Raw genomic sequence first — 19,149 nt, 5'->3', positions numbered from 1 at the left:
CAAGTCAAAGATTGCTTGCGTCTTTCTCAGAGGTAAATCATCTTGAAATGGTCGTATAAAAAAATTACAAAATGGGTGTAATAGGTTCGATTTATACCAGCAGAAACTACAAGAAGCATTCCTAGTCTTCACCAAACTAAGGACACTCCTGGCAAGATGAAACAGATAAAATTTTACAGCACCACATAAATACACCAGAGAAGGCTAAGTTTCCTGCTTTCCTAAGAATCATAAAACCTCAAAAAATACCTTATGTAACAAACAAAGATCCCTAGCTAACAAATCTACAAGAATACAAAGGGCATATACAATTAAAACACCTGCTACTTTTGCAGCACAAGACGCTCGTATAAGGAAAGGATGTCTTTCTTGTTTGGATTCCTCAACTGGAGAAGTTGTGCTCCGAAACCATGCTTTGTGAGTTCTTGTTTGAGTTTAAGCACAGTAAACTTGGAATAATCTTCTGAGTCATGGTTCTCATCATCCTCTCCCCTAAAGACAGAACCCCCATCCTGTGTTTGTGTCTTCAGGGGACTATTTGTGCTCTTAGACCGTTTCTTTCCCCTGCTAATTTGTCCGTCAACTTCCATTTCTTGGACAGATTCTATTCCGAAATGTTCATCCACCCGTGAACGCTTCCCATGAGAAGCAGTCTTAAGCTTACTATCCAATGCAGTTTCATTCAATCGAACAGATGTCAACTCTTGCTGGAGTGAATCTAGTTTCCCTTGAGTAGATTGTAGCTGCAAAGACAGTGCTTCTGCTCTGGTATTGGCTTCAGCCCGAGCAGCTCGTTCTGTAGTCAGTAAGCTCTCAAGAACTTGAACTGTACTTGCTCTTTGCTCATTGGTAGATTTCAGTAATCTCTCTATTTCTTTCTCTCGTTCCTCAACCTGTGCTTCCAGTAGCTCAACCTTGGAATTGGCATCCATCTCAGAGACTCGAAGCCTTTCTATCTCCTCCATAAGGCCATTTTTCTGCCTCTCTAAAGTTTCTATATGCCTTTCAGTTCTTTCAATTTGAGTTAATCTCTCCATTGCCACTCGCTGGACTTCACTTTTTTCCTTTTGAGCAGCTGCTGCCTCTGCACGGGCTTTATCCGCTAACTCCGTAGCCCTTTTTGCTTCCTTTTCAGCAATTGCACACCTTTCCCCTGCCTCCTCAAATCTTTTGGACTCAGATAAGTACTTCTGCTCCAAGTTTATTTTTTCTTGCTCCAAAATTCTAGCTTCTCTCTCATATGACTGAGCGGTGGCCTTCACAGTCTCTAGTTTCTCACCAAGCTCCTTGATTTCAAGTTTCAAGGCTGATGATTCCAACTCAAAGCTCTTCAGCTTTGACTCTGCGGCCTGTGAAAAGCATTGCAGAAAGATTATGGGGCAGAAATTATAAAAGATATAGGTATTATTTCAAAAAAAATAAAAAGATATGCGTATAGGCAGCATGACTTACCTTCAAATCTGCTGTTAAACTCACAAGTTTATGCTCAGATTCATCAATCTTCACCTGCTTGTCCTTGATCACCTCTTCCTGTCAATCATTATTTACATCAGAACTGAGAAAGACACAGAGGGAGAGAAAGAGAGGGAGCGAGAGAGACCTTTTTCGCCAAACTGGCAGAGAATTCTTCCCTCAGAGCATCTTCCCTAAGTTGTGCCTGCTTACTACTTCGTTCTTGAATTGTTGCAGACCTCTCAAGAGCACCTTTAGCTTCTTTCACTGCAATATCATACTTCCTTTTCCATTCCAATGCCTCCTCCTGAGCTGATTGACTTTGTTCATGAGCAGCAGCCAATCGTGCTTCAGCAGTATTAGTTCTCAACTTAAGAGCTGCTATCTCAGACTTCACCTTGTCTTCTTCAGCCTTCTGTTTAGAAAAACCCTGCTCAAATTTTTTCTTCCATTCAGAAGACTCCAATCTTGCAGCATCCAGAGCCCTCAGTAAACCCGAACAACGTTCCTCTAAAGAGCTACACTGACTCTGAATCTTAGATATGCGATTTGTGTAGTCCTCTGTGATTTTCTTCTTGTCATTGATAGCTTCTTCGTAGCGTCGCAAATAGTCAGATTTGTATTTTTCATTTGCTTCAAGTTGTCTGTTGAGCAGTCCCAATTTTTCCTCATTTGAGCGGCATTTCAACATGAGAGTCGTTTTTTCAGATCGAATTTGATCCAGCTGCTTCACAACAAGATTGAGTATTGGGCCTTCAAGACTGAACAGGTTATTGAACACCAGATATAAGACAGGATACAAGAAATAATGGAAGCACTAAATAAGCAGGATATATGAGTTGAGGAGCAAACCTCTGTTGCAAAAATGATGCCAACTTTTGCCACTTGGCTGGACCATAAGATGATTTCTCATACTCAGAGAGTAAACCATTTAGATCCTGCAAATCACATTGATATTATCATTACATGATGAATTACTTGACTATGATCTACAAGAAGACAATAGCAAAATATGAGGAAGGTTAAACAAGAAAACTACAGAACAGTGCTTCAGTATATGGTTTTATTAGGTACCTTTTCAGTGATTTTTTATTTTGATTTTTTGAATAATATTAGAAAGTTTTCCTTTAAATAATGAAAAGTGAGATTTATCGAATAAAATAGATCATACATTGATAACTTGATCAAGCTTAGCATCAGGAAAATTACAAGCAGCTCGCAACTTCTTTTCCATGTTTTGTATAGCATTTGAGCACCTCAAATCTGCCTCCACAAAAGCATTCCTTTTGTAGTCCTACACCAATACCCAAATCAACAGAATGAAAGCAAAAAACACCCATCCGGGGCCATGTAAGTGGAACTTAATGCTTTCAAAGGTCTATTACTCAGAGAAGGTAACCTTAGTTTTAGTGAAATGGTATAAAGAGAGCACAAAATAGATTATTGGCATCACAATATGATGAGGCTTTTAAAGAAACAAAGTGCTCCAGACATGCCTTAAACTGAAATGTGTCCATAAGATTGTTTAGTTGAAAACATGCAGCTACATTGCTAATTTGAACCTCAGACTGGTGATGAAAAACTATACTCTTCATATTAGACAAAAGTACAACAAAATACATAGTTGACATTAGGAACTTCTGGCATGAACAAAACGCAACTAGAGAAATTGCCACAAGCAGTGGTTGGAAATCAGACAGGATCAAAGAGGGTCCAAGATATGGGTCCATATCAAAAGCCAATTTCTCAAAACCAGCATTAACCAGAACAATCGGAAGAATAGTCACATTCTCAACTTCTCACTTGGAAGAATGAAAAATTATGAAGATGTTAGGAAAGTGGATAAAAAAGAAAAAATGAGCAGTTCAATTGAACAGAATCAGGTTGACTGTCGCTTTCTCCCGTCTAATTTTTTTTTTTAAAGATCTTTTCCCCAATTTAATGTCTGTTCAACTTTGAAAAACATGAACCACTAGGGTGCAAATATGGGTCTTTTAGTATGCAAGAAATCTCTGGTAAAACAATGTGAGAAGCTAGCCAAGAAAACTAGTAAAAAACTCCTGCATGACTTTTCTTTTCAAATCCTACAAACTGCTAATACTTGAAATCTGTTTCAAAAAATACAAACAAAACTCATTAGAATAAATAATGTCTTTGATGTTCTGCAAGTCATTTGGTCAATTTTTAAACTAAAATAACCGAAGCAAAAGATCAACGACAAACCTCGAATGCCTTTTTGAAAAAATTCTGAAGATGCTTCTCATATTTCTGCCTTGCTGAGCCAGCCCCAACAGCATGGGCGTTAAAATCAGCAAGTGACTTTTGAATAGCCTCTTCATGTGCTTCTCTCAAAATAACCTGCCAAATAGTACATGAGCGCCATAAAGAGAACTACCTTCTCACACGTATTTTCAACTAAGTGCAATTGTAGGCTACACTAACCTCCTCAGGAGGTTTGCTCCGGTCAAATGTCAACATGTAAACCTCAGAAGCTGAATCGAATGCTATCCTACATTCTGCTTCTTCAACACTCTGCACACACACATACAGTTACTAAATGATTTAAATAGAAAATAAAACTCATCATACTTTTCTTTTTTAAAATTATAGCAGTATTTTGTTCTTGAAAGTACAATGTAATGAGCATTTTTATAGTAATTTAAGGCAGATAATGTGAGTGTGAGCATGCACCCGTGTGTCGGCTCTTTCAGTTGTAATTCCATAGAATACAGGATAGCTGATTCAATTACCAGTTCACTGACTTGGTCAACATCAGGGTCATAACTGCTTTCATGTACAAAACTCACTCTCTGACTTGGTCATCAGGACAATAATTTTCTATACACTCTTGAGCACTATATTGCCAACTTAAACTAGTTTTGGATATCCTTTAACTCTACACTTTTTGTACTAACCAGGATCAATCAATATTTTTCATACACCAGACTTTCTGTATATGCAACTCTTTTGCCTATGAAACAACACCTGTCCTCAATTTCATTTCCCAAAATATCCAACTACACTTGAAAACCAAACTTCACCTCATTTTTTTTTAATTTTTTTTTTTTTTGAAAGATGAAGAAATTCATTAAGGGAAGAAAATTATAGAAAATGGCCAAGGAAGCCATCAAAAGTTAAGTTAATCTAATAGAAAGAAAAGAAAAAATGGAAAATCCTATAGTCTATGATGCTGAGTTTTTTTTTTTTTCCGAATGTTGATTACGCATGCACACCCTTACCCCTGGTGAGACTTGAACCCTAAACCTCACACTAGAAACCCCCCATTTGACCATTAAGTGAAAGATCCAAGTCACATGCTAAAACCATATTGATAACCAAACACTGGTTGGAGGTTACTCTCTTAGCCAAGAAGTCTGATACTGTATTTGTTGTGATGAATACGATTCCAAGAGGTGTTGAACTTAGTTCATCTAGTTGCACCCGTCAAATATCCACAATGGGTCCACCAAGTCTTTACCCCAAGTAGTTACAACTAATGAGTCACCATCAATGATAACCGGTAAGAGAAAATGTTTTGTATACAAACAAACTCCTTGAAGAAGAGCACTAACTTCTGTCTTAGTGAAACCTGCCTCACCTACTGGCCCTAAAAATGAGAGTAGTTGGAGACCCTCATGTCCAATACCTGTTTGACAGGAATGCCTCCACAACTATCATCAAAATTCAACTTAAGCGAACCAAATAGAGGGATCCACTGCTCCATCTGAACTCACTTTGATGGAGATCAAACTACCAGAGCTTTGCAATTCTTTCGCAGGGTGATCCCAGGGTAATCCCTGACATCATAAATTAATTGAACCCAAGAGAGAACAAGATGAACAAAATTCTCAATCACATTCTCCAATGAATGAATTTGACATAAAAACACGCTTACGTTTCTGTCCAACCATAAACTTCATAGAACCCCCACAATTCTCCATAGAATTTTACCGAGTTTGGAGAAAGGATAAGAAACAACTACAGACAGCCAATCATTTAGAGTTATTGGTAAGCATACTGATATTCCAAATCGGGTGAGCATCTGAATTTCATTAGCAAAAGTACAATAGGGGAGTATGATCAATAGACTCATCCTCTTTTAACAAAATAGAAATGATGTAACCGTGAGCTGGAACTTGCATCGACATGCTGATCACATGTTAGAATCATCCTTTTAGAAATAGTCCAAAGGAGGGCTTTTACGTTGGGTGGACTCTCTCTAACCCAACACAGCTCGAGCTTCTTCTTTTTTTGGTTTGATAACGAAGAGAAAAAGAATTCCATTATAGCTCAAGCTTCTCTCATCGTAGCTTTGTGCAATTCAGTTTAGCTTGAACCTCACACATCCCAACTATCTCCTATTCAACACAGTTCAAACCTCTCAAAGACCAACTCTCTACAATCTAGACAGTTCTTCCATTCCAGTATAAGCTCAAGCCTCTCACAGCACAACTTTCTCTGTACACCTTCACAAGAAAATTATGAGATCACCCTTACATGTAACCGAGTAACCCTTACCCATTTCCACTTCATTCAATAGAAGGCAAACAGGTAACTGGGTAAAACAACCAAAATACCTAATTGGATAAGAAATTTTACTCTGCTTTTTGTTCCATAATAAATGATAAATAGAAAATCAGGTAAACATGTAAAATTGACATCCCTATGGCTGGTCCAGATGAGATTATTAATGCTCTCACATAGACTTATATGATAAAGTTGAAAGAGACGAACTATTAATTGTGGCTTGATAGTAGCAATCTTTTTGGGCACTAGGAAAAGCTTTAGTTCATCAATACACCGCCTCTATCTCCTCTATCCAAGGTTTGGAGATCAGAAAAATTTCTGGTAATGTCTGCTGAATAGGATGAAGTCTTCGATCAACAACGAGGTTATTTTTTGTGCTACTACTCAAGATATGTCGAATATTTTACAGAAGAAGTTTTTCTCAAGACATGAATCTCCCTAGAATACATAATCTTGTATGCTAAACTGTTTCCAAGAGGTGAGAAGATAAGTCTGTCACTTATTCCATTGGTGAAGTAGAAGGCCTGTGACATGAGATCAGTACCTATCATCCTTTCACCATGGATGAGAAACAAGCTCATAGACAGAGAGGACGGCAAATTGGCATGTTTCCTTCACACTTGGCCCATAGTATGAATCCATGTGTGCCCAAGTTTTTGTTTGAACAGATGAACCCTCGAGGACACTCGTGCTAGAATTTTTCAGGCTCCACCAGTGGTTGCACCACTTCCTGACTCCAGAAATAAGACAGGTAACTCAACCTTAAACACAAATTGTAGAGGTCAAGGTGGAAGTCAGAGAGACAGGGCTCAACAACAAAGGGGAGGCCATGGCCATGGCTAATGAGATAGATTATGTATTCTCTGACCATATTAATCACTTTTTCAATAAATGTAGAGAAAAACTTGGTAAACCTGCATGGGCCAATCAGGCTGTACAGGAGAAAGGTGGAAATTCTTCTAGAGCTGCTACTGAATCTGAGATAATGAACAAATTATATATCTCAAAATATACATCTTCTCTATAATATGATGAGAAAGAGATTACATCAAAGAAGAGCTATGGAAGGAGGAAGAGTATACCTAATGAGCTAAAACATTGGCATGTTGGTTAGTGGATAGGTAGTAGAAGAGATGCTAAGACAAAAAAAGAGGGTGTTTTCAGGATCAACTTCATATAAAAGGTGGTTTAGCGACAACCCAAATATGCCTCCATTTTTTGGAAAATAACATAAGCCTCCATTTAGCACGCTAAGAAGTGCACAGCTCAAAAATCAACACAAACAAGGTAGTTCTAAATAATCATTCCTGATTTCCCAAATCTGCCATTCACAATAGATTCCATAGATTAAAATGAGGGAATGATATTCATTCTGTGTTGAAATATATGTTTTTTTTTAAATATATGTTGAAGGGTACTTTGGCCATTTTACACTTGTCAGATCGTCCCTCTAGGTCAGTAGTAAGCTTGTCTTTCTATATAAGTTACATGGTTCAAATTTCACTAAATTCTGAGGCGTATTTAAGGAGTTATAGTATTTTGAATACAAAAGGGCATTTGTGTATTTTTGGATTCTTTTTCACTTTTTGAAAGTGAGCTTTATTAAACAAAGGGAAGCAACCAACAAAAAATCAGTGATGGTTCCCTTTACAACAAGTGATTGGAGGGAAACACCGTGTTTAGCAAGATAATTAGCTAAAGAATTGATTGATCTTAGTACATGAGTCTAAAAACAACAAAACATAGGAGGAATGTCCTTGACATCATAAAAGGCCAGCTAATGGTGCCAAGAGGGCTCAAAGAAGGGGGAGGAGCACTAGGAGATCACCACTTTGGAGTCGCCTTCAATAATCAAAGGGTTAGTCATGTGGTCTCCAAACAGAATGAGGCCCTGGAGAAGGGCCATGGCTCAACTGAAGTAAAGTCCAAGATCCTCAAAGGTCCGGAATAAGATAGGAGGGTGGTGCCATTAGAGTTCCGAATAACCCCACCAAAGCCAATTGGTCCAGGTTTGCCAAGAGCACTGGTTTCAAAGTTAACCTTGAGGATGCCTGGTAGCGGAGGTTTTTAGTCAATGAACAACAGGGCTACAAGAAGGATCGGACATCTGGGTAGCGGCGTGCCAATTACTGCAGAGTAGAATCTCGCCAAGATGGATGAACTCCTTCCTAGAGTGAATTCAAGTGCAGATCTGGCCAATAACACTGCTAGCCACTTCATCAACACGTGCAAATTTGAAATTGAATCGACGGTTGTTTCTTTCCGGCCATAGATTCCAAGGAATGTGGCCAAGGCAACTAGAGAGGAGAATTTTTCCCAAACATGAGAGGGGGATCCCGAGGAGCAACTCACAGGTGGATGTGAGATCACTTGGGAAGCAAAGCTGAAGATCGATGAGGTAAAGCAAATGTGTCCATACTCTCCAAGCGAAAGGGCAATGGAGAAGGATATGGGAGGCACCAAAACTACAAAGGGGACATTGAATAGTAGGTCCCATATTACTTTGTTTCCGAAGGTTTGTTTCGGATCCATCTGGCAATCAATGTTTCTCTTATGTTGGTCCGTTAGGCATTTCTAATTCTACGACAACTGAGCTCTATGGCCTACTTAATGGGCTTCGCATTGTCAGAGACAACTGCAGTGGTCCCATTCACATTGAAGGAGACTCAAAGGTGGTCATTGGATGGTGTGAACGTGCTTCCCCTCCACCATGGCGCCATTGGGATATCTTTCGGGAGATTTTAGATTTTACCTCACTCCACTCTTGTATTTGGTCTCACATTCCGAGATTTGCAAATTTGGCTGCAGATGTGTTAGCCAAGCAGAGAGCATCCCTGCAATCTCTGGTTGTGAGGGAGTTGCTCTCTCTTCCTTTGTAAATTTTAATGTTTATATAAAAATACATCTTTATATAAAAAAAAAAAATTCTGTTGTGTAGGGCACTCCATATGAAGTAACTAATCTCCAGCTTTCCTGTATTGAATTGAGGTTGTTTTGAAGTTGATTGGATTGTTGTGAGTTGTTGATGTCTCCCACTCACCTATCAGTGGAATGGACAAAGCTCAGCCTACTTTATCGATACATTTACAATCAATTTTGTTTGTTCCTAAATTTTCCGTCAACTTATTGTTTGTTAGTCAGATCACAAAATCTTTGAATTGTTCAGTAATCTTTTTTCCTACTCATTGTATTCTTCAAGACCCACAGACAAGGAGGACGATTAGTTCAGGGCCTGTGAGAGAGGGATTATATCATTTGAAAGGATCACATATGCAGTCTTCTTTGGCACTTCAGGCAGCTATTTCACCCTTCAATGGCACTTGTGGTCAAGATATCCCTCCCCAACCAAGTTACTTGAAATATTTCCAGGCTTGCCTTCTACCTTGTCCATTTAATGTGATTCATGTCAACTTGGGAAGCACTATGGCACATCTTTTCCTTATAGTCAAAGTCATTGTACTATCAGTTTGTTTGTAGTCCAATCTGATGTATAGGGCCCTTGTTGGGATTTTAGTGTGACAACATGAGTGTACTTTTTCAGAAGAAATCTGAAATATTTGATGTATTCATGACTTTTTATAGTAAAAAAATAATCAATTAGATACATAACTTTGTGTTTTTCATTCTGATAATGGACTGGAGTTTATGAACCACAAGTTTGACTCCTTTTGTAAAACAAATGACATAAATCATTAGTCATCTTGCATATATCCACAACAAATTGGAGGCATAAAGGAAGAATAGTTACTTGCTAGAAGTTGCACAAACCATGCTATTTCAAATGCAAGTTCCAGAATCATACTAGGTGTTTGTCTTTTTTTTTTTTTTGAGTAAAAAGGTGTGTATATATTGCAAGAAGAAAAGGGAAAGAGTACAATACCTGGCTAAAAAGTACATTCCTCCATAACAAGATGTTGGAGGGAAACGCCTAATTTAGCCTGTATATCCGCTAAGTGATTAGCGGATCTAGGAATGTATTTTCAATTACATTGTAAATGAGAAATTAAATTACAGATATCGTCAAACAAATCTTAGTGCCGTCATGGAGGTTTAGAAGACTTCTTGCACCAATTGATGACGACTTTTGAGTCTCCTTCAATGCAAAGAGGGACCACCAGTCATTGCTTGAAAAGTTTTAAACCATTATACAGTCCAGATAGCTCAGCTATAGTTGAGTTAGATACTCCAATCAGCCCAGCAAATGAAAGAAGAAGATTCCCATTCTCGTCATGGATGACCCCTCCAAATCCGTCAAGCCCGGGGCAGCTAAAAGCGCGACCGTCAAAATTTAATTTGAAATGTCCCATTGGGGGTGGAGACCAAGTTTCCATAGCCGGGGGGCGAGATGGGTAAGAAATTTCTGCTATAAGTCGCCAATTCCCTGGCAAATTTGATCCTTCTAAATTTTGAAATTCTTTCCACATGAGTATCCAGGAAGATACTTGCCCCACAATTCTGTCAATCAAGATATTCCTTGGAAGGGAGTCTCTATTAAATTTCCGGTTATTTCTCTCTGTCCACAAGGCCCAGACGATATGACCAACACAGCATGAGATAAGTAATTTTCCGAGCTTAGGAAGATGAGTGCTAGTAACAATGAGGATTGTGGACGAGAGATCTTGATAAGGACAATAATGTAGACCAATTTTGTTAATGAGTTCAATCCAAACAGTATGGGCATAATCGCAATGTAACAAAATGTGGTCCGCAATTTCAGGAGTGGTTTGGCAAAAAGGGCAAAGGGGGTCCAGAACATTTGTTCCTAGGCAAATTAACGAATTGGATATCAAAATTTTGTTTCGGCATGCGGTCCAAATAAAAAACTTCGCTCGAGGGGGTGCGAGTAAGGACCATGCGATAGCAACGGAATGGTTGGATTAAGTTGAGTGGAGGGAGAGTAGGAAGTTGTAGGCAAAAGCAGTAGAGAACGTACCTTGTTAGCGTGGAGTCCAGATGAGAGAGCCAGGCTTATTGCATATTTTTATTATCTTTCATAATTGGGGGTAAAACTCTTCTACATGTTTTGAAACCAATGGTGCATTGTTTCCTCTTTGTCCTTGTGTTTTTGGGTATGTCTACTATGTACATGGATTTGGTCCTTCTCATGACAAGTTGTCCCCAAGAGCAGTTAAGAGTGTTTTCCTTGGATATTCTCGTACCCAAAAGGAGTACAAGTGTCATTATCCATGTATAAGAAAAACATGAGTGTCTACCAATGTCACGTTCTTTGAAGACATTCCTTATTTTTCAAAGTTTGACGAATCCATTATTTTTGCCCCAATTTACATCGAGGTTGTTGTTCCTATTCCGGTAGAGGATGTCCCTAGTGTTGCACCTATTGCCACACAACTATAGCTACTACAAGTCTACCAACGGCGGAAACTTCCCAAGACACCATGAATAGCTCCATCTTCTCTGTCCTTGCTATTTTCCTCCCGCAACTCCTGAGATAAGTGATTTGGACCTTCTTATTGTTTTTTGTAAGGATGTTCGTACTTTTATCCAACATCCCAAATCTAAGTTTGTGTTCTTTGATTCATTGTCTGCTCCATTCAAGACTATTGTGATGTCCTTGTCTTCTTATTCCATTCCCCCTTCCAAATAGGATGTTTTGTTATCTCCTTAACAGAAGCAAGTCATTGATGTAGAAATGGAGGCATTGATTGGATTCATTGTCTGCTGCATTCAAGACTATTGTGTTGTCCTTGTCTTCTTATTCCATTCCCCCTTCCATACAGGATGTTTTGTTATCTCCTTAACAGAAGCAAGTCATTGATGTAGAAATGGAGGCATTGATTGATAGGGGCACAAGGACATTATGTGATCCTCCCTTAGATGTTGCTATGGTAGACTGCTAATGGGCGTACACTACAAAATACTAGGTTCATGGATCTATAAAAAAGTATAAAGCCAAATTTTTGGCTAAGGGGTATACCCAAACATATTGTATGGACATGTTTGAGACTTTTTCACCTATAAAAAGGTTGACTTTTGTTTGAAATTTGATTTATAAAATATTTTCTTATATGGGGACTTGGAAGAAGAAATCTATATGGAACAACCTCTTAAAATTGTTGCTCAAGGGGGAAACTAAAAAAGTGTCTAACCTGAACAAAGTTAGTTATGACTTCAAACAGAGTCCCAGAGTGAGATTGAATACAAAGTGGTTATGTCCTTTGAGTGTTACTAGAAGTCATTGTGACCACTCATTGTTTGTTGTCAAAAGGCCTTCTAAGATTGTTGTGTATAAAAAAGACATAGTATAGTTAGGAAGTAATGACAAGGGCATTAAAGAGGAAAAGGAACATCTTGCGAAACATTTTTTACACCAAGGACTAGGGATCCCGTCAAATATTTTTTTTGGATAGAATATAACGAGTAAAGCAGAAATTGTTTTGACACAAAGGAAACATGTTACAGATATGCTCCAAGAGTGGTTTGATGGGAGCAAAGCATGTTGAGACACCTATGGAAGTCAATCATAATCTTCATGCTAATGAGAGTGTTGGACTCAAGGACAAGAGTATGTATAGAAAGTTAGTGGCTAAACTTATTTATCCCACAATTAGAGACAACACATAGAATATTGAGGTACTTGAAGGGAGCATCGAGTCAAAGGGTTGTTGTCTAAGCCACACGATCACTTATAGATTGAAGGATATTCAGACGCTGATTACATAGGGTCCAAGTTGGACAGGAGATTAACTATTGGCTATTGTGGGCTTGTTGGGAGGAAATTTAATCAGCTGACAATAAGCAACAAAATATTGTGGTTCGTTCTACTGCAGAAGTAACATATTAAACAATGGCTCATACAAGTAATGAATTTATGAATAAGGTTAGTTTTGCAAGAGCTAGGGTTCCCTACCAAAGGTGTGTTAAGCACTTAGCCAATACTACCCAAAAGATCGGCCTGGTAGGTAGCGGAAAACCAAGTACTTAACCCAAAACCATAACATCACATCCCAACTTCAAGAGCCGACGACCCCGGTGGCCCACTCTAGCAACGGCCCACTCTAGCGACACCGCTAGGTTGCCCCCTCCACGAGGTAGCCCCCTCCGCTAGGTCGCCCCCTCCGGGATTCAAACTCGTATTGTGGGTGCCCGTTCTGATACCAAATGTTAAACACCTAGCCAATACTACCCAAAAGACCGGCCTGGTAGGTAGCGGAAAGCCAAGTACTTAACCCAGGACCATAACAAGGTGCTATGACGATGCATTATGATAATCAACGATATTTTTACTAAGGCTTTGGGCAAGGAAGTTTTGTAACAAGTGAGGACTTTTTAATATATATGCTCCACTTTAATAGGGAATGCTATAATATATGTTGAAGGGTATTTTAGTCATTTTATATTTGTTAGATTGTCTCTCTAGGTCAGTAATAAGCTTGTTTTTGTATATCAGTTACATGGTTCAAATTTCAATTAATTTTGAGATGTATTTAGGGAGTTATAGTGTTTGAAGTAGAGGGGCATTTATCTACTTTTGACTCTTTTTCACTCAAGTGTCTATTTAATACAAGGGAGGTCAAATTCAGACCTAAGACAGGTACTGGTTTCTGCCGTACTCTTCTGTTTCTCTCTCATGCACTTTATTTTTCTCTTTTCCTCTCTACTTTACTTCTTTACATTCTTCATAAATGAATAAATCATAAGAACCCCATTCTCCATACCTGCCATGAGGAGGATATTGTTGGCACTGCTCCATTATTAATCGCATCCAGAAAAGATTGTGTAATACCAGCCAGGATTGGCCCAGTCATAACTGTGCTTCCAACTTGCTTTGGTTTAGTTCTCTCAAAAATGAACTTTATCAACGCATCAAGGCCAGATCTAAACTCTGGTCGCAATTTATCCAACTGCATAGGTGCATAATTCATCAAAAGTACTGAAGAATAAACAGAATAGATAATTGAAATAATAAATAGCAAGAAAAGACTAACAGAGATCTGGTCCAGATTCTGAAGATCCTTTTCATTGTTCAAAGGCCGCACAAGGGTAAAGCACTCACGGTCAGGGAAAAGAGCACGGATAGACTCCCGTATCTAATTAGAAGTTTTTTCAAAAATAGTTAGTAAGCCAAAAAACAACAGCTATGATGGAAACCCATTAACAATGAAATGAAAAGAGAATCTAGTCTAGCATATGGCAAAAGTGAAACAAGATAACTTCACCTCATTTTTGGCTGCCATATCTTTTCCTGCCCCTTGCATTGGCCTCAAGGCTAGCTCCAAGTAATCACGAGGGGTTATTTGCCTATTGTCCTCTGCTAAATCTAAATAAAAATCCTGCAATCACCAAACAGCAAGTTATAAAGCTTTCAGAATGGATTCATATAAACAAAAGTTTTCATAGAATTTGAAAAGGCAGTAATGATTACCCTCAAAAGCCAAACAAAGACGGGAGAGAACTGCCCAAGCTCAGACACTGTAGCCTTTCCTCCAGAGGCCCTCACACGAATATGCTTAGTCATTTCAGTAACAAGAGATAGACGATCAAGTGCAGATTCATCTATACCCCCCATCTATTTAAGACAATTGAAGACAAGCTGATGAAGCAACAAATAAATTTATTATAGCAAGCTAAATATTTTAAAGCTACTAGAAATGCCCTATACCTGGTTATAGATAAACATACTGGATAGCAGGACAGCCAAAGAAAATATCTGGGTGCTATAGGTTCCCTGCCAATGATCCAGCAACAAACCCAAAAGTCAAAAGATAAAACTAAAAAGTAATCAAGAAGTAGGACTTAGATTTGGCAGAAGCAGTACACACAATTCTGCGAATAAATAAATAAGATAACAGACCAGAAAAAAAAAAATCCATGGAACAGAAAAATGAAGCAGAAGAGCATCTTAGATGTCTTTGACAATAGAATAACTAAATCATTCCCATCAAAATCATTTCTTTTTGAGACTCATGAGAATTTTTTTCCAAGAGGAAGAAGAGAATATAGATTACAAAAAGTCCACTCAGCCAAATGCCATGCAAAATGAACCAATGGTTATAAAGATTCAAAGCCAGTCAAGGATGATAAGGATAGAGTCTAGCATTACACACCAAAGATGCAGCAGTGCATATTGGTCTTCATCTACTGACACAATTGACAGACACAATTGACAGCCAGTAATGGGCTAAAAACTCGTGCAAAGTCCATTAAACTTTGTTATGATAAAGTAACGAGAAAGTTGAAAGAAAAGAATTAAGTAGAGCAACGAGATACTTTCAGGATGTAAACAACACAAGACCAGCTCAAAGATAGTGAACTGTAAAAGTCTAATCTTGAGTGTTTTTTTTTTTAAATGGTCTAATCTTGAGTGTTATTATTCACAATAATAGAAAATAACAAATTGCCTCCAGATCATAACTCTACACCAATCTACTCCCAAATAGAAGAAAGAAGAGGAAACATTATTGAAAATTCACTAACTAATACAATCTACAACATGTCCATCAATGCATCAGTTTACAGAATGAAGTTGATAAAAGAATTCAAGTCTAAATTAAACAAGAACTACACCCAACTGATTAATACTTTTGTTTTTTTATAAAGAACTGATTAATACTTTTACTAAAGCTAGGTGTGCTTTTTCAAAATTTTCATTAGTGTGCATTTAAATTTAGTTGTCACACAAATCTCCTAGGTAAATAATGCACTGTTATTGCCATCTATAAATCTGATGATCCACATGACAAATTCAAATCCTGGTTTCATAGTGGGGTTGTGCTGTATCTATCTAAGCCTTCTATCACAGTCACTTGAGAGAGTAAACTTTGCCATTATAAATACAACTGAATAGATTTTGAAAAGTATGAACTCAGACAAATAAAGTTGCCATTTAGATCACAATTGCTGAAATTAACATAAGCCTGAAGAGAACATGAACCTGCCTTTGATCAAGTCAGTATTCAGGCCTAATACACGTATTACTTTTAAAAAAACAGCAGACTTAGAGCCAATTCAATTGATGGAATCAACTGCTGCAAATTAAAGTGAATCAGCACTCAGCATATTAGCTTTTGTTGTGGTCCTGGGTTAAGTACCTATGTCTTCCACTCCTAATAGGCCGGTCTTTTAGGTAATATTGGTTAGGTGCTTAACATTTGGTATCAGAGCAGGCGCTACGTCCCAAGTTCGATTCCCCACGGCTGCGGACGATCACGTCGCCCGGACGCAGCTAAACCCTCATCGCTATGTGGGTAAAATCCGCCATGGTCGTCAGCTCGTGACGGTGGGTGTATTGTTGTGGTCCTGGGTCAAGTATCTATGTCTTCTGCTCCTAATAGGTCGGTCTTTTGAGTAGTATTGGCTAGGTGCTTAACAGCTTCTCCTACACACCATAGATGACCATAAGATCCATAATTCTAGTAACCAGAAACTAGAATCTCTTAATGACATCATCATGTGAAAACCTTAAAAGGAACCACCAATGTGTACATGAGAAAGTGCAACAAGTTGGTGGAGCACCAACAAATGCGAGAACACTAGAACATACTCTGTGCCATGCATGCATCTACTAGCAGCTGAAACTATCTTCCTCAAAATTGCATAATAATCTATTGCTCTAAGCATCAAGGAAGGTATTGTGAAGAATAATTAATTGATACTGCTATCCTAGAGAACTAAGACAAGGGTGTTGAATCCTTACCAATGATGATATTACAATGATTGAAGTCATTCTTTACCTCACTAGATATCTATCAGATATTGAGTTTGCTCTATTATTTAATAATGTCACCCCAAGTTAGTAATTTCTCCATTGGCACATAACAAGGAGGTCTCACAACATGTTAAACTAGGCAATGAATTTTCCACAGTTACCCAAACTACCCTTGATGGGTACCCAAAGATCAATGAAGATTTCTATTGTGAAACACTCTCCAACGAGGTAATTATCGTGGCTTCCTCCATCACCACTAGATGTCTCCTATTTCTTGTCTGGTTTATCTTTGTTATTATTGCTGTCCTTGAGTGGGTAGGTTCTAGGTTCTTACATTTAAAAGTGGGTGATTTTCCTTAAAAGTAGGCGGTCTTCTACTGCTGTCCTTGAGTGGATGGTTTTCTACTGCTACCCTTAGAAACAGGTGATATTTTGCTGCTGTTAGGAAGTTTTAATTCACGCCTTCCTAGTGTGGGCTCCCTTATTTTGTTTCTATCCAAGCTGGGTTTCTATATCATGGCTCTCCGGCTTGAGGGGGAGAAGTACAGTATAATAGTGGTGGTGTTAGTGAAGCCTGCCCAAGAATCTTCAAGAGTGCCGGAATGGTTTGATGCAGTATTTGAATGAATATACAAATCAGATTCTGATAAGAGGTGATTTTCCATAGGTTTAAAAATATAAGACTTCTAGCAACATTAATCAAACAACATTTTCATAGGGTTGCATCAATTATTCTAATGCAGGTAAGTGAAGGCCTACCGTTTGATCATAAGCATCAATTCCTTCAGAGTCCAGGAGTAAGAGATAATACTCAGTTCCATCCAGAGCAGTTAGCTTTAATGGTGCACTCCACATCCATAGCCCCTTTGTACACGGTCGGTGGGTAGATGCAACTTGAAATCCACTGCTTCTCCCCAAAATCTAACACATATCCAAACAAAAATCAATCAGTCAAAGAAGAGTCTAATACCAATGCCACATAACAGTCCATAGCAAATAGTGAATTTATTTACTTTCACAATTTTCAAACAGGTTAAACATCTTCATCCATCGAGTAAAAAGAAGAAGCTGATACAGGGAAATTATTGATAATTGTTGAATTTAGGATCCCATGATGATTAATGAAAAATGAACCAGTCTTGGAGAAGAAGAAACCGAAGAGCAAGAAGAAGTAGGAAGAGAGAAGAGAGAAGAAAGAGAGAAAGAGAAGGAGAGAGGGATGTTTGTTTGGAAGAGAGTGTGAGAACGTGAGACAGAGATCTAGGGTTGTGACAGATCCCAATCCTCCCCCCTTAAAACTTCTATTATAAGAGTAAAAGTATCGCACTTATATCAATGCCCTTTACCCTAAGAAGGGTGGAAAACGGACAAGAAAGAAAGTTTTTACATCAATTCCACCACATAAATAAATTACACCTTCTAACAATAATATAGGCAACGAATGATGACCAAACGAGGAAAAGAGTAACGATACCCTGAAGATATTTTCCAACATTATAAAGTACTAAGTGCAGGCCAAATTCATGCCACACTATCCCAAACAAACTCCGTTTTTTTTCTAAAAGAACATCAGACTTTTTAAACTTAACTATGTATAACATCAAGGAAGAATCCTGAAGTTCATTCACATCATACTCACAAGACGAAAGACGAGCACGTAAGACACTTTCCGCATTCAATACGAATGTAAGTACTTCTAAAACAACTGAAGCCTAGCTTGTAATAACTAAGATAGTTTTCAAATGCCAGTTAAACATCGAGTTGGCCACCCTCAAAGAAAACCCAATCAGTTCCTTAGGAGTTCACAATTCTCAAGATTTAACAGAGTGATGGCGAACGGTGCAGTTAAATGGAAACCCGAAACACAACAAAATATAAAAAACGGTCACATTAGGGAGAGCACAAAATATGTAATAGAATTGAACGAATTCAGAAGTTGGGATAATTACAAGCCCTAAAAGATACAAGGTGAGCCAAGAAAAAACCTGATTCAAGATGAAGCTCTTTCCTTGACGGGCTCGGCCACATACGGAGACCACACCAATGGGACCCTTAACGAGCTGGAGAGTGGCAACGGCCTCAGGGTCCATCCGGAACTTGCCTTTCTCATCGCAGTAAACAAGACGTAGCGGCCTACCGGGGCCCACCGCAACGGCAGAAGACGCAGGGGAAGCGTTAGGGGAGAAGGATGGCGGCGAGGAATCGGAGCTTCTGCCCCGAAATCCGAACCTCTGCATCATCTTGCCGCAGGGATCTCAGGTCCGGATTCGCTTCGTATTCCTCTCCTTCCTTCTTCTTCAGCTCACTTTCTTCTTTCCTTTTCTTTCTCAGTAAAGGAGGTTGCCCTCGCAGAAGGAAGTTTTTAAAATCGGGGAGGGAAGCCGTGAAATTTCGGCTCAAACGAAAACCCGACCTCAGTGGTCTGTGCAAAAATGAATTGGCTTTGGGACCATGAGAAATGGAAACGCGAAGTAGCTGTATTCAGCACGTATCGAATCCTGCAC

At 38.7% G+C, this 19,149-nt stretch overlaps 1 protein-coding gene across 1 annotated transcript; it reads right to left on the bottom strand.

The window, feature by feature from the left end:
* Positions 1-64: 64 nt before the first annotated feature.
* LOC137962305 (uncharacterized) lies at positions 65-19,011 on the bottom strand. Its single transcript, XM_068809098.1, has 14 exons — positions 18,631-19,011; positions 17,405-17,566; positions 14,600-14,665; positions 14,363-14,506; positions 14,157-14,270; positions 13,926-14,027; positions 13,656-13,841; positions 3,895-3,984; positions 3,676-3,810; positions 2,624-2,746; positions 2,305-2,390; positions 1,601-2,213; positions 1,453-1,530; positions 65-1,349 (listed from the first exon to the last, which is right to left on the bottom strand). The coding sequence occupies exons 1-14, from the start codon at positions 18,883-18,885 to the stop codon at positions 324-326; spliced, it is 3,180 nt and encodes a 1,059-aa protein (XP_068665199.1). The 5' UTR covers positions 18,886-19,011; the 3' UTR covers positions 65-323.
* Between the last annotated feature and the right edge of the window lie 138 nt (positions 19,012-19,149).

This window comes from Aristolochia californica, unplaced genomic scaffold, assembly GCF_029961685.1.
Source record: "Aristolochia californica isolate CCGP_79_NKW_82.1479 unplaced genomic scaffold, dmAriCali1.0.hap1 SCAF_4, whole genome shotgun sequence".
Taxonomy (NCBI): Eukaryota; Viridiplantae; Streptophyta; class Magnoliopsida; order Piperales; family Aristolochiaceae; genus Aristolochia; species Aristolochia californica.
This window is presented reverse-complemented; position numbering and strand designations above follow the sequence as displayed.